This window comes from Larimichthys crocea, chromosome XXIII, assembly GCF_000972845.2.
Source record: "Larimichthys crocea isolate SSNF chromosome XXIII, L_crocea_2.0, whole genome shotgun sequence".
Lineage (NCBI taxonomy): Eukaryota > Metazoa > Chordata > Actinopteri > Sciaenidae > Larimichthys > Larimichthys crocea.
The window spans coordinates 295448-307480 of record NC_040033.1 but is presented as its reverse complement, the minus strand read 5'-3'; the positions used below and the strand labels follow the sequence as shown (position 1 = coordinate 307480).

General features: G+C 46.4%; 2 protein-coding genes across 6 annotated transcripts; both read right to left on the bottom strand.

Moving 5' to 3' along the window:
• Positions 1 to 89: 89 nt before the first annotated feature.
• Positions 90 to 3622, bottom strand: lrrc34 (leucine rich repeat containing 34). The gene is made up of 10 exons (XM_010749638.3): positions 3484 to 3622; positions 2773 to 2885; positions 2636 to 2700; positions 2460 to 2546; positions 1442 to 1570; positions 1187 to 1282; positions 956 to 1110; positions 728 to 883; positions 516 to 642; positions 90 to 413 (listed from the first exon to the last, which is right to left on the bottom strand). The coding sequence occupies exons 1-10, from the start codon at positions 3588 to 3590 to the stop codon at positions 180 to 182; spliced, it is 1269 nt and encodes a 422-aa protein (XP_010747940.2). The 5' UTR covers positions 3591 to 3622; the 3' UTR covers positions 90 to 179.
• Positions 3623 to 4523: 901 nt separating this feature from the next.
• mynn (myoneurin) lies at positions 4524 to 11731 on the bottom strand. 5 transcript variants are annotated; one of them, XM_027274439.1, is made up of 9 exons: positions 11101 to 11191; positions 11031 to 11050; positions 8969 to 9242; positions 7898 to 8889; positions 7649 to 7808; positions 7385 to 7563; positions 7180 to 7272; positions 6090 to 6215; positions 4524 to 5776 (listed from the first exon to the last, which is right to left on the bottom strand). In XM_027274439.1, the coding sequence occupies exons 1-9, from the start codon at positions 11160 to 11162 to the stop codon at positions 5322 to 5324; spliced, it is 2361 nt and encodes a 786-aa protein (XP_027130240.1). In that variant the 5' UTR covers positions 11163 to 11191; the 3' UTR covers positions 4524 to 5321. The 5 variants fall into 5 exon arrangements, with proteins under 5 accessions (XP_027130240.1, XP_027130241.1, XP_027130244.1 ...); XM_027274440.1 differs by having other exon boundaries at positions 8969 to 9239; positions 11101 to 11180; XM_027274443.1 differs by lacking the exons at positions 11031 to 11050; positions 11101 to 11191 and adding an exon at positions 11550 to 11731 and having other exon boundaries at positions 8969 to 9239.
• Between the last annotated feature and the right edge of the window lie 302 nt (positions 11732 to 12033).

Sequence of the window (12033 nt, the reverse complement as noted above, 5' to 3'; positions counted from 1 at the left end):
AATAACATGAAGTTTAATGAAATATGTGATGAACTTATTACGTTATTACTAAACACTGTAAATAAGACAGGATGTACATCTGATTAAAACAATCTCACAGTCAGTTTATTGTTCAGACGTCTTATTTCACTTTTCCTTGTTTGCATCGTTTATTTTGTTCTTTTTCACGTGTGTGTGTGTCAGTGTGTGTGAGGCTGCAGAGGAACAGGCCGTGGACTCTCCTCGTCGTGCGGCGGAGAGCCGGAGACGGGATTGTCGGCGTGGTCTGTCGCGGTGTCGGAGGTGTCGCTGTGATAGCGTCGCCTCAAAGTGTGGAAGACCTCGGCGAGAAACACGCGACCGTCCACCTCGTACGCGCTCACGTCCGTCTGCTCCGGGGGAAGGCGACCGCTGGCGATGAGATCTCTGAAGGCCTGAGAGCGGGAAGCAGTTCGAGTAATTATGACGGACTGACGGGATGTGATGAGAGTGTGTGTGTGTGTGTGTGTGTGTGTTTGTGTTTGTGTGTGTGTTACCTGGCAGACCGGCTCATCCAGGTGGTTCCCCCAGATGTAGATGTGGTTCAGAGTCGTGTTCGCTGTCATGGCCTGAGCCAAAGACAGCAGACCGTCTGTCCTGATGTTGTTACTTCTGACAGACAGCCTGACAGACAGACGGACACAGACGGTGCTTCGTTATATGGGGATCAATGGTGAAAGGTTCAGACGTTTGAATGTGGAGGACTCACTCTCTCAGGACGCAGCCCGGCCAGGCGACGGCCTCGCTCAGGTGCACGGCGCCTTCGTCTTCAATCCGATTGGACGACAGATCTATGACCTCCAGCGTCGGGTTCTGCTTCAGCGTCTCGGCCAGGTGACGCACGCCGTCACGAGTCACGCGGTTACTGCAGACAACAAAGGCGCGATGGTGAGGAGAAAGCAGAGCAGCTCGACGTTCTGATGATCTCCGTTCCTACCAGCGCAGGTCCAGGTAGCGCAGGCTGCGGTTGAGCCGCAGGCCTTCGGTCAGCCTCTCCATCCCGGTGTCGGTCATCCCCGTCTTCCCCAGGTGGAGCTCCACCAGGCTGCTGTTCAGCAGCAGCATCTCGGAGAAGTGCACCGCCCACTCCTCCTGAGAGACCGACGAGACGGAGAGAGCTTCAGGGTGGAGTCGTGCATCACGTCTGTGACGCTGTGTGTGTTCGTACCTGGTGGCTGAAGAGCAGAGGGCGGCTGATGTCCACAGAGCGAAGAGTCCGGTTGCTTTTCAAGGCGATGGCGAACGCTATCACACTCTGAGTGGCCTGCAGGGACAGAGGCAGCATCCTGAGTCTAAAACAAACCACTTCTCTTTATTGTTCAAAGATATTAACACAAAATAAAGATTCACTTTTAAAGTACAATCAGTGATTGGACTTAAAAATGATGCCAGCCTGACACAGAGTGTGTTTGTGTGTGTTCACCAGGTCGCAGGCGTCCAGCTCCAGCTCCTTCAGGGAGTCGTTCACCTGCAGCATGCTGGCCAGGTGCATGGCTCCTCTGTTCCCGATCTTATTACCCGACAGTCTGAGAGAGAGCAAGGTGCTGTTACACTGCAGAGAGAGAGAGAGATGATGAAGAGATCAATACAGCTCATGACAAGACCAAAACATTTGGTGTGTATCATCTCACTAGAGAACCAGAACCGGCCCACCAAAGGGTCCACACCGAATCCTCCACCTGCTGCAGACAGTGTCGTCTGTTACTGATTCCTTTAGCAGCTTCATGACGGTTTACAAAAAGCTCGCAGCCTCAGATCCTCAGGCGGGAACGAGCTGCCCGAGGAGACGAGGCTCGCAGAATCTTAAAACTCGTTTTTACAGAGCCGCCTTCTGATCTGGTTCTTTTATCATCTTTGAATCTGATTTACTCTTCCTGTGTGTCCTTCTGTTCAGTCTGCTGCTCTGTAAAACACTTTGTAAGACTCTTTTTTAAAGGTGCTCTATAAATAAAGTTATTAAAAGACTGTTTGTATTTGGGCGTGACCTCTCAACTCCAGGTGAGAAACTCGTACAGCTGATGTCTGGATTGACGTGATTTATGAAACGGGAGGAGTTCTTGATGATTTGTTCATTTGTTTTTCTGTCAAAAATCGTATTTTGTATTGAGATCTTTGTGTTCACGGTGAATGATACTCAGCATCACTAACAGACAGACACCAGAACAGCTAGACATACTAATGAAGCACCGACTTTTGCTTTAGCTGACATGAGTGTGACGAGAAACTCTGTGGCAGAGCGGATTACGGATCCTATGGAGGAGGTGTGTTATTTATAGTTAGACCGGTCTGGGGCCCACTTGGGTTTAAATTGGGCTCCATGTGGAAACACTGGAGCACAAAATGTGGATTAATCCGCCGCTTGAAATAGTCCCAGAGAAATGCACTATTTTGTGTGTGTGTGTGTGTGTGTGTGTGTGTGTGTGTGTGTGTGTGACATGAACCCGCAGGCTCTGGGCCAGAACTTCAGCTCCGTCTGTCAGGATGTCGTTGAACATCAGGTCCAGGGAGGTCAGAGCGGAGCTGTCCTCCTGCTCGGTGTAAACAGAATATTCTATGTTATCATAATAATAATATATGTTATAATAATAACTCATCACGTCACCACGTCGCTGCTTACCTGTAAGAGGTCAGCCAGGTGTCCAACCCCTTCATCTGTTATGTTATTGTAGCTGACATCGAGACCTGTTGATAGATAAATAAATAAATATTCATAAACATCTGAGTGGAGTTGTTCATATACACCTGACTGCTCACCTGTCACACACGTGCTGCTCCTCAAACATTTCGAGAGAGCGAGAACGTCTCGGTCGTCCAGCCGCTGAACGCACCTCAGTCTGTGGTTTCCTCTCAGCTCCAAGGTGACACACCTGCCCAACACACGACAACTGAACACCTCCTGCTGCGTTCAGGTGCACAACAACTGCACAACTCATGCTGCGTTCAGGTGCACAACAACTGCACAACTCATGCTGCATTCAGGTGCACAACAACTGCACAACTCACGCTGCATTCAGGTGCACAACAACTGAACACCTCATGCTGCGTTCAGGTGCACTGCTTATAACAATCAACGCTCTCGTTTTTTACAATTATAGCTAAAATATGATGTTTCTAAAAGTTTTTAAATTTTATTTTATTTCTGAAAATCATCTTGCGTCCCCCGGGGGGGTCCCGACCCCCACTTTGGGAACCAGTGGTTTAGAGTACAGTGATTGCTACTTGAATACTTATTTTTACGTATTTCTACTAGTTACTTTTAGTACTTCAGCAGCATGTGTTGATAAAGTGCCAAATAAAATATTGAACGCATGACTTTCACCGCTGCTTAAATTTACGACATTAATCAGCAGCACCTGAAGGCAACATTAGCATCCGGTAGCTAGTTAATTAGCTTCGCGTTAACAGTTAACGCCCAGCTCATTAACATAATTAATCAGTTAATTAGGTTAATGTTGATGAACTCACTCCGTGTCTGTCGTCTTCTCCAGCACGTCTGAAACATGCGGGTTTATTTTTATCGCATATTCTGCGCAGACAGCTGCGTGACACGCAGAAATGTTTGCGGTGGCCATAGCAACGTCTGCGGGGCGGTTTGGCGTTGCCGTGGAAATAAATGAGGTGGAGGTACGGCGTCCCACGAAGGCCAAAAGAAGTTTTAAAAAAAAAGCAAAACAATGTGAAATTAAAAAAAAAAACTGGATAGTAAATTTACAACACAAGAGCGCTTCTATATTGTCAATATTAACATACATGTTTACATTTTAAAACCACATTCATCAATTTCAAAACACAACATTTACAGTTATTAACCTAATATTTTGTATTTTTTTTAATGCCTACACTCAAATGTTTTGGCTACTTCAATTACACAGAAAAAAAATTAATTACATAGTTTTAATATAAATTAACTGACAAACTTAAGTTAAGTAACTTAAGTAATAAGATTCATGTAATCATACTAATAAATAATAATTTAGTACATAATAAATAATACTCATTTTCTCTGTTGGGTTTGGGCAAACTATTGGCTTTATTAATATTGAATGCATAAACCTGGTTACTGCTACACTATTGTGTAGTGGAAGTACACTGAGTTTATTAGCACTATTACATAAATCTTTAAAATTATTTGTTTCACATTGTTTGTTCGTTATTTTTATCAAACCTATGTAATATAAATGGATAAAAATTTCTATGTAATTGGCCAATTTTTTTTGTGTATGAATTTGTTTTAATGTTATTTGAAAGTACAATATGTTCCTGTGATGTAACGTTATCATTTATATACTATATTTCATATTTTGACAATAACTGTAAAGAAAACCTGCTGCCAGGCTGAAACTAAACAAATTAAATTGCTGTTAATTATGAATTATTCGACCGTAGAAACACCTTGAACATCTGTCCGTCTGAGTAAACATGCTAGATTAAATTTAAACCATCATCTACAGAACTAATGATCCTTTATTTCTCTTTATTTGCAGCAGTCACGGAGACAAACGATCTAATTTTCCCTTTGTCTTTAATTTTATTTTTCTGTTGTACAGTTTTTATACAGGCGTGAACTTGTAGGTGTAATTCACATTTCTGTACAAGTAATGCAGACGTTTTATCCAAAATAATAAAAAAAAGAAAGCATAAACAAACAAACAAACGAAACAAAAATCAGCTTCTTGTTCAAGTTTAGAGAAACACGGTATGATGCAGTCTGGAACCTGAAGCACCAACACAAGAGCTAAAACAGCTGCTTTAAAAAACAAACAAACTATATTACACTGAAACAAAATCCTCAGTTTGCATTAACAGGGCTATGTTTACGTTAATAAAGCCATCATCACGTGTCAAACACTCAATGATAAATAAAATGTGCTGATAACGAGGCTCCTAACTAAACTACCTATTAAAACAATGCGAGTTGTACTGGCTGTCCCGTTATATATTTGTATGATCGACATTCATGTCCGATAAACTTTGTGTTGATTATTCATCCAAACAGAGCTGCGACAGAAAAACGTCTGAGGAAATGTTGTTAGTCTCGAGTTTTGGTAAAAAACAGAGAGCAGAGTGAGTTTCTATCCGACGTCGATGATGTTACACAAAGACACACGACTCTACATGAAGAGACTTCGTGGAACGTTTCCACATTTCAGCAAAGACTCTTCTAGACTAAACTCGAGGACGTTCGCCTCGTCTGGTTTAGATCTATACAACGGTGAGGTTTAGGGAGCGATCACGCTTTTTCTTTCTCCACCTCCTGGATTTTAAAAGCGTTCTGGCAGAGTGACGCCGCTTGGCTCGAGGCCTCACTGCTGAGGAGGGTTGTGTTCGGCGTTGTCCACCGTCCTGATGATGACGATCTGCTCCAGGCTCTGGGCCGGGGAAGCCTCTGAAACGCTGTCGATGTGGTCCTTGTACTCGGAGATGATCTCCGGGTTCTGGGCTGGGGAGGGCGGCGGTCGCAGCTGTTCCACCAGAGCGTGAAGGGTGTCCGAGTTGATGGTCTGCTCCTGGTCGGGGTCGGCTTCGGCTTCGAAGGTCACTTGGTCGGCGGTGCTGATCGGGGGCTCTTGGATGATGCCGTCAGTGGTGGCGGCGTCGGCATCAGCGTCGGTTGTGGACGGCGCCGTGGCTTTGGGGTTGGGGGTGGCTGGTTCGGGGTTGGGTGGCTCGCCTTCAGGGATCGAATCCATACCTTTGTTTTCCTGGGAAAGTTTGCTCTGGACAAATGCCACGGGATGACTGGAAGCCAGAAGGACTACTGCTCACACACACACACACACACACAAAAGAGGAATTTATCAAACAGGAATGAAACTGACTTTGTTGCCGTGTTTCCGTCCAGATGTATCACAAACCTAAATCCGATTTTAAGTAAGTCAGCAAAATAAAAGTTTTAGTCAGTGAACATGAGGCGCTGGTTCACTTCGACGTGATTCAGAGAGCGTCACGGAGAGACTTTCAGCTAATCAGGTCACGTGACTTAAACGTTCCCGACGTCACAACTCATTCAGAAAAAGTGTCCATCTCCACACACACACACACACACACACACACACACACACACACCTCACCTGCTCTGGCTCTCTCCTTGTGTTGCCGCACTTCGTCGGCGTGAGCCTTCTCCTGGTGTTTGATCATGTTCTTCACGCTGGCGAACCGGTTTCCACACAGCAGACACTGCACGCCGGTGTTCCCCTCTATTACACACACACACACACACACACACACACACACACACACACAGTATGATGAGAAAAGTTTGAGAAACACATTGAGAAAAGTTCATTGCCAAGTCTCTCTATGTTGCTGCCTGTGGGTGGACAGTAAATCTTAATGACGTATTTCTATGAATTTTAGATTCTCTTCATTAGGTCAGAGCTCGTTTGACTCTGTGACGGACACGTGAACAAACTTGAAAGGGTTGTTAAGAGGCCGTCGTATTCAGCTCACTTCTGTCCAAACAGTTAAAGGTCACATCAGATAAGATGAGAAGAATTTAATGAGCTTTAACGAGGAAACTTTAAGCTTTATGTCGTCACAGTGTGGGCAGCAAGTTGCCTGCACCCAGAGCTCCTCGCTCGTTTGCCAGATGATCTTCAAACTCGGCAGTGCTGATTAAACATGACTCAAGATTCTGCCAACAGATACCACAGCACATTTTCCGTTTTCTCTGCTCATCTGGCATCTTTCTCCTGCACTGACGGTTTTAGGAAAACACAGACAGATACTTCATTGATCCCGAGAGAAATTCGAGCATCCAGTAGCGGCATGCAAACATACATTAAACACACGTTAAAATTAACCCGAGATAAATCTGAATTTAAATTAAAACTTGGAACGTTTGCATGGAAGTTCGATCATGTTTCGAGCAGTGAAACACTTTGAGACTGGAAATGTTTGAGACTTATTTCAGGAATCTTGTTGTACGGCTGCTTGTTTTTAACATTCGATAACTTTAATCTTCTCTTTGTTGTCTGGGAGAAATGAAATTAAATATTCATCCCTGTGTTTGTATCTGCAGACAGATCAGTCAGCTACAAGCTGCAACTTCAGCGCTTCACACACGGGTTCTTTAAAGTTTGTGTGGGCGAAGTTCTCTTGCTGACGTCTGTGTTTTGTTTCCAACTTTAAAAAGTCTGACGTGGCATCAGGAAATCTCACCTGGGTGAAATCGTCTTATGTGTTTCTTCAGTTCGGAAGACGTCACGAAACTTTGGCCGCACTCCAGCTGAGAGCATTTGTACGGCGTCTCACCTGAAACACAAACACACCCACGCATGAATACGACTCTACAGAGAGGCGACGTCCCACCGGACACGGGAGGAGCTCGGCTCTTTCTCCTCGAGAGCGTGACGGACTTTCTCACCTGTGTGTTTTCGTGCGTGAGCGATGAGAGAAGAAGAGACGGAGAACGACATGCCGCACAGGTCGCACTGGTAAGGTTTCTCTCCGGTGTGCCGTCGCTTGTGATAGGTCAACGTGCTCGACTGAGCGAACGCCTGACCGCAGATGTCGCAGACGTACGGCTTCTCCCCGCTGTGCAGTCTGTCGATAACACACACACACAGTCATGGCTACGCACAATCACTCCTCTCGTGTTCTTTAAGACAAATCAAAGCGCGGCACTCACCTGATGTGGATTTTATAGTTGGACGAGGTGGCGAACTTGAAGCCGCAGCGCTCGCAGGTGTACGGCTTCTCCTCTCCGTGGTGCATCCGGCGGTGAGCGACCAGCTGACACTTCTGAGCGAAACACTTGTCGCAGTCGGAGCAACTGAACGGCTTCTCGCCTGCAGACAGAGAACGCACGACAGCTATCGTCGCTGTTTCTATTTCAAGATGACGCCTCCTCTCCTCTGATTCGTTACCCGTGACTCACCTGTGTGTATGCGCAGGTGAGTTTTCAGCTGCGTGGCCTGTCTGAAGTTTTTAGAGCAGAAGATGCAGACGAACGGCTTCAGGCCTTTGTGGATCTTCTCGTGCCTGTGCAGGCTGCTCGCGTCTTTAAACTGTTTGTTGCACTCGGTGCACGACAGCGACATCTCGCCGAGCTCGGCGAGCTCGTGTTCCCCGATCTCGCCCTCCTCCACCTCGTCGTCCTCATCGTCCTCGTCTTCCTCCTCCAACACCCTGCCGTCGTCGTACGTCGCCCCCCAGACGCTCTCCTCTGGTTCCTCCTTGATCTTCCACCTGCCTCTCCCCCTGCCTCTCCCTCTCCCTCTCCCCCTCCCACGGCCTCGTCCTCTCCTCCCGTCTCCGGCGCTCAGTCGGGGCATCTTGACCGGGATGTCGTCGTCCTGCGAGGGGCTCCAGTCTGCGGAGGTGTCTCCGAAGTCCTTCACACTAGTGTCCGAATCTTCCAGAGACAGGTCTTCACTTTTCGGACCGCCTCTCCCTCTCCCCCTGCCTCTCCCTCTGCCTCTCCCTCTCCCCCTCCCCCTGTAGCTCTGGGTTTTTGGAGTGGCGTCAGCCGAGCTGCTCGGCTCCGCCTGCTCGCTGCCGAGGCTCTTCGGCCTGCCTCTCTTCCTCCCCTGTCCTCTTCCAACGCTCTTCGGCGTGGTGGGCGTGTACTCTTCATCGCTTCTGTCTGCCTCTTCCATATCTAAATCTTTGGCCTCGTCGCCGCCCGGCTCTCTGCCGTCCTTCCCCTCGTCGTGCCAGTCCCCTGTGACGGACACGATAGACAGGGGAACTGGTGAGCTGGGGCTACTGGGAGATGTCGGGCTGTGAGGAGAGAGTCCGGCTTCTTTATCCGCCTCCGACTGGGACGTTTCGCTCAGCTCGGACCAGTGGTGGATTTCCTCCAGATACTTTGTGGCTTCAGGCATTCCCAGAAACACAGCCGCTCGCCGCACGGCCGCCTGTCTGGTGCTGAAACCAGAAAACAAACATTACACTCATGGAAAGAATCCAGTTCAATTCAGATTTAACCGACATGACTGAGTTTTACCTGCTCAGATTCATGTGTCCCGTGTAGATGAACTCCAGAAGCTTCTCCAGAGCGTAGCGGCTGACCTTATCGGGGTCCAAGTTCGTGACGTCTTGACCCTTTTCCGCCCGGGCGGAGAAGTACTTGCTGAACGCGGCCAGGATGTTGCGGTGGGCTCTGAACTCCACGTCTCTCACCATGATGGTGATGTCGCACAAGAAGTCCATCTCTCGCTGCTGGTGTAGGCGCTGCAGGAGCAGCTTCCCGTGGCTGGTGACGTGAGTCATCTCTGCTGCTGGATAACGAGGACACAAAGACGGTCAACGCCTCTGAAGATACTGTCCTGCATCTAGATCTACTGCTCGTACATGACCGGAGACGGACGGACAGAGCCAGATCAAACTTTGCTTAACTGGGAAAGGAGCTGGATGTTGAAATCATCTCTAATCATCTAAGAAAAGTCTAAATCAAAACAAACATCAGAACCAATGTTGGAGACAACGTGGACCCTTAACGGCAGACCATACTCTTATTTGTTGGTCTTGGTTCTGGACACCCAGAGGCGTTTTATTGTTGTTACTTTATCGTTCTGCTTGGGAAACATATTAAAGGATAACCGGGCCAAACATTTCCTAAAGAATCTCACGGTAGAGAAGCTCCCACTGTGAGCCGATGGACAGATTTCATAAAGTATGTAACGTTTAGTTTACGACGCTGGACCTTTTAACAATGACTCGTTTATTAATCGGAGGAAGTAAAACGCGTCACGTGGTGCACTGATGTGTTTTTAACAATGGAGCTGAGGCACGGAGGAAGAACAACACTTCAGGCTCGACAAGAAGAAATCATGTATATTCCTCTATCGGTCCCGGATGTCACATGTTCTGGTCACGTCCCCCCGGCTGATTAATTTGAAGTCACGCGCCCTCGATTCAGAGTCAGGAGCTTTACCTGGAAGTTAGAAACTGTTCTCACCGTTTACGTTTTTGTTTTTTAATATGTAAATAAATCACTCACAGCCAATCTGCACATGCTGTGCATACTCTATATATTTATACCTCGTGTACGTAACACAACTTGCTGTATAAACCACGTTTATTTATTTTAACATTCTCACTTTACTGTTTTTCTATTATTGTGTTATCTGCAGGTCTATTTCTTATTTTTTTATATATATAAAATCTTGTTCTCTCTTTGCTTTTATAGTTTTTTTATTTGCAGGTTCCATTTCTTCTTGGTTGGTTTAACTTCAACACACGCTGACAGCAGTATACGTTAGTTTGAATGCGTGTTTATCGCAGTGTGTGTCACCGCATGCTTTAAGGATCTTTACAAACTGGAAACTAGATAAAAGCAAAAACAGATTTTATGCAAACCGTGTACAGCACCTGTTTAAACTAACTCTGTTTACACTGTGATGTTTTTTAGCTTGTATATATTTATATTTTTCTTTTACTTATGTTTTATATTTCATGTCACTGCTGTTCTTCTCGTATGTTCTGATATTAAAGCTGACCTGATATTTATTTATGAGTCTCTACGTGTAGTTAATGTGTAACAACATGAGCAGAGTCATGCTGTGGTTTAAATAAGTCAGCGTGTTGACGTCACTCACCTGGTGGAACGTCAGAGCGAGGAAAACTTTAATGTGTAGTTTTAGAAACATTTTAAGATATCTCAGCTGTTCTTACATTACGCTGTTCACCCTGTAGCTCTTCACTTTTCTGTTTCTGTTTCGTTGTTGTAGTTTTATGTTTTTCTACTTTTTCATGCAAACGGCTGAGTTGTTGTGTATTTCTGTTTTTACTCTGCGCTGTGTGAAAGGTGCTACACAAATAAATAAAGCTGAAGTTTATGTGTGTGTGTTGTTGTTGTTTCTAACTCTGTGTGTGTGTGTGTGTTGTTTCTAACTCAGTGTGTGTGTGTGTGTGTGTTGTTGTTGTTGTTTCTAACTCAGTGTGTGTGTGTGTGTGTGTGTTGTTGTTGTTTCTAACTCAGTGTGTGTGTGTGTGTGTGTGTGTTGGTCACAGTTATTATGAATGAACATCATCAGTCTGATAGTAACCTGTTCACGCTGACACACCTTGGTTCGGGCAGGTGAGCCTCAGCTTCAGCCGGACAGGTGAGCCTCAGCTTCAGCCTGACAGGTGAGCCTCAGCTTCAGGTTTGGAAAATAAAAGCTCCCGCCCGCTTCCTGAGCAGGCCTCGCGCGCATGCTAACGTTAGCGGCGGCGTCGTTTATCGGTTTAAAAAACGACCTCCAGAGCTCGCTCGCGCGTTCACGCCGGTTACCGAGCACCGTGTGTACCGTGCGAGCCGCCTCGTGAGCCGGTGCGGGCCCTCGGTGCCGGTCCCCGGCGGACGCTGCTCGGAGCCGAAGCTAGCTGTTGTCGCGGTGGAGGGAACGCGCGCTAAAGCTCGGTGCTCTTATTTCGAAGGGTCGGCGGCTCGTGCCGGCGGGTCAAAGTTGGCGCTAAAATAACCGCCGTTATTCCCACGGGCGCGCGCGCACGCACGCGTCCTCCCTTCTGATTAATCGCTGGAGTCGAAGTGAATTTAGTTTAATTAAGCTCAAAGTAATTAAAAGAAAAAACAAAAGTACCTTCTTAATATCCGCGAGAGCCTCCGACCATTATCCCGTGACGTCGTGTGTTCTCGCGAGGCTTCACGCGCGAGAACACACAGCAGAGATAGTCGGTCAGGTCAAGATGGACACGCGCCATGTCGAGACGACGGACGGAAGTTAGGTACGATAACTATCTGAAAGAAAGAAAGAAAGAGAGAAAGAAAGAAAGAAAGAAAGAAAAGGAGAGGGAAAGAAAGAGAGAGAGAGAGAGAGAGAGAGAGAGAGAAAGAAAGAAAGAAAAGGAGGAAAGAAAGAAAGAGAGAGAGAGAGAGAGAGAAAGAAAGAAAGAAAAGGAGGAAAGAAAGAAAGAAAAGGAGAAAGAAAGAAAGAAAGAAAGAGAGAAAGAAAGAAAAGGAGAAAGAAAGAAAGAGAGAAAGAAAGAAAGGGAGAAAGAAAGAAAGAGAGAAAGAAAGAAAGAAAAGGAGATAGATAGATAGATAGATAGATAGATAGATAGATA

Coding starts and splice junctions, on each gene's coding strand:
- lrrc34 (XM_010749638.3), bottom strand. CDS start 3,590: ATGGCCACCGCAAACATTTCTGCGTGTCACGCAGCTGTCTGCGCAGAA. Junction 2,886..3,483: donor GAGAAGACGACAGACACGGA/GTGAGTTCATCA, acceptor TGTGTTGGGCAG/GTGTGTCACCTTGGAGCTGA. Junction 1,111..1,186: donor CTCTGCTCTTCAGCCACCAG/GTACGAACACAC, acceptor TCGGTCTCTCAG/GAGGAGTGGGCGGTGCACTT.
- mynn (XM_027274439.1), bottom strand. CDS start 11,162: ATGCGCGCGAGGCCTGCTCAGGAAGCGGGCGGGAGCTTTTATTTTCCA. Junction 11,051..11,100: donor TTTCCAAACCTGAAGCTGAG/GCTCACCTGTCA, acceptor GCTGAAGCTGAG/GCTCACCTGCCCGAACCAAG. Junction 6,216..7,179: donor CATAAGACGATTTCACCCAG/GTGAGATTTCCT, acceptor TGTGTGTAATAG/AGGGGAACACCGGCGTGCAG.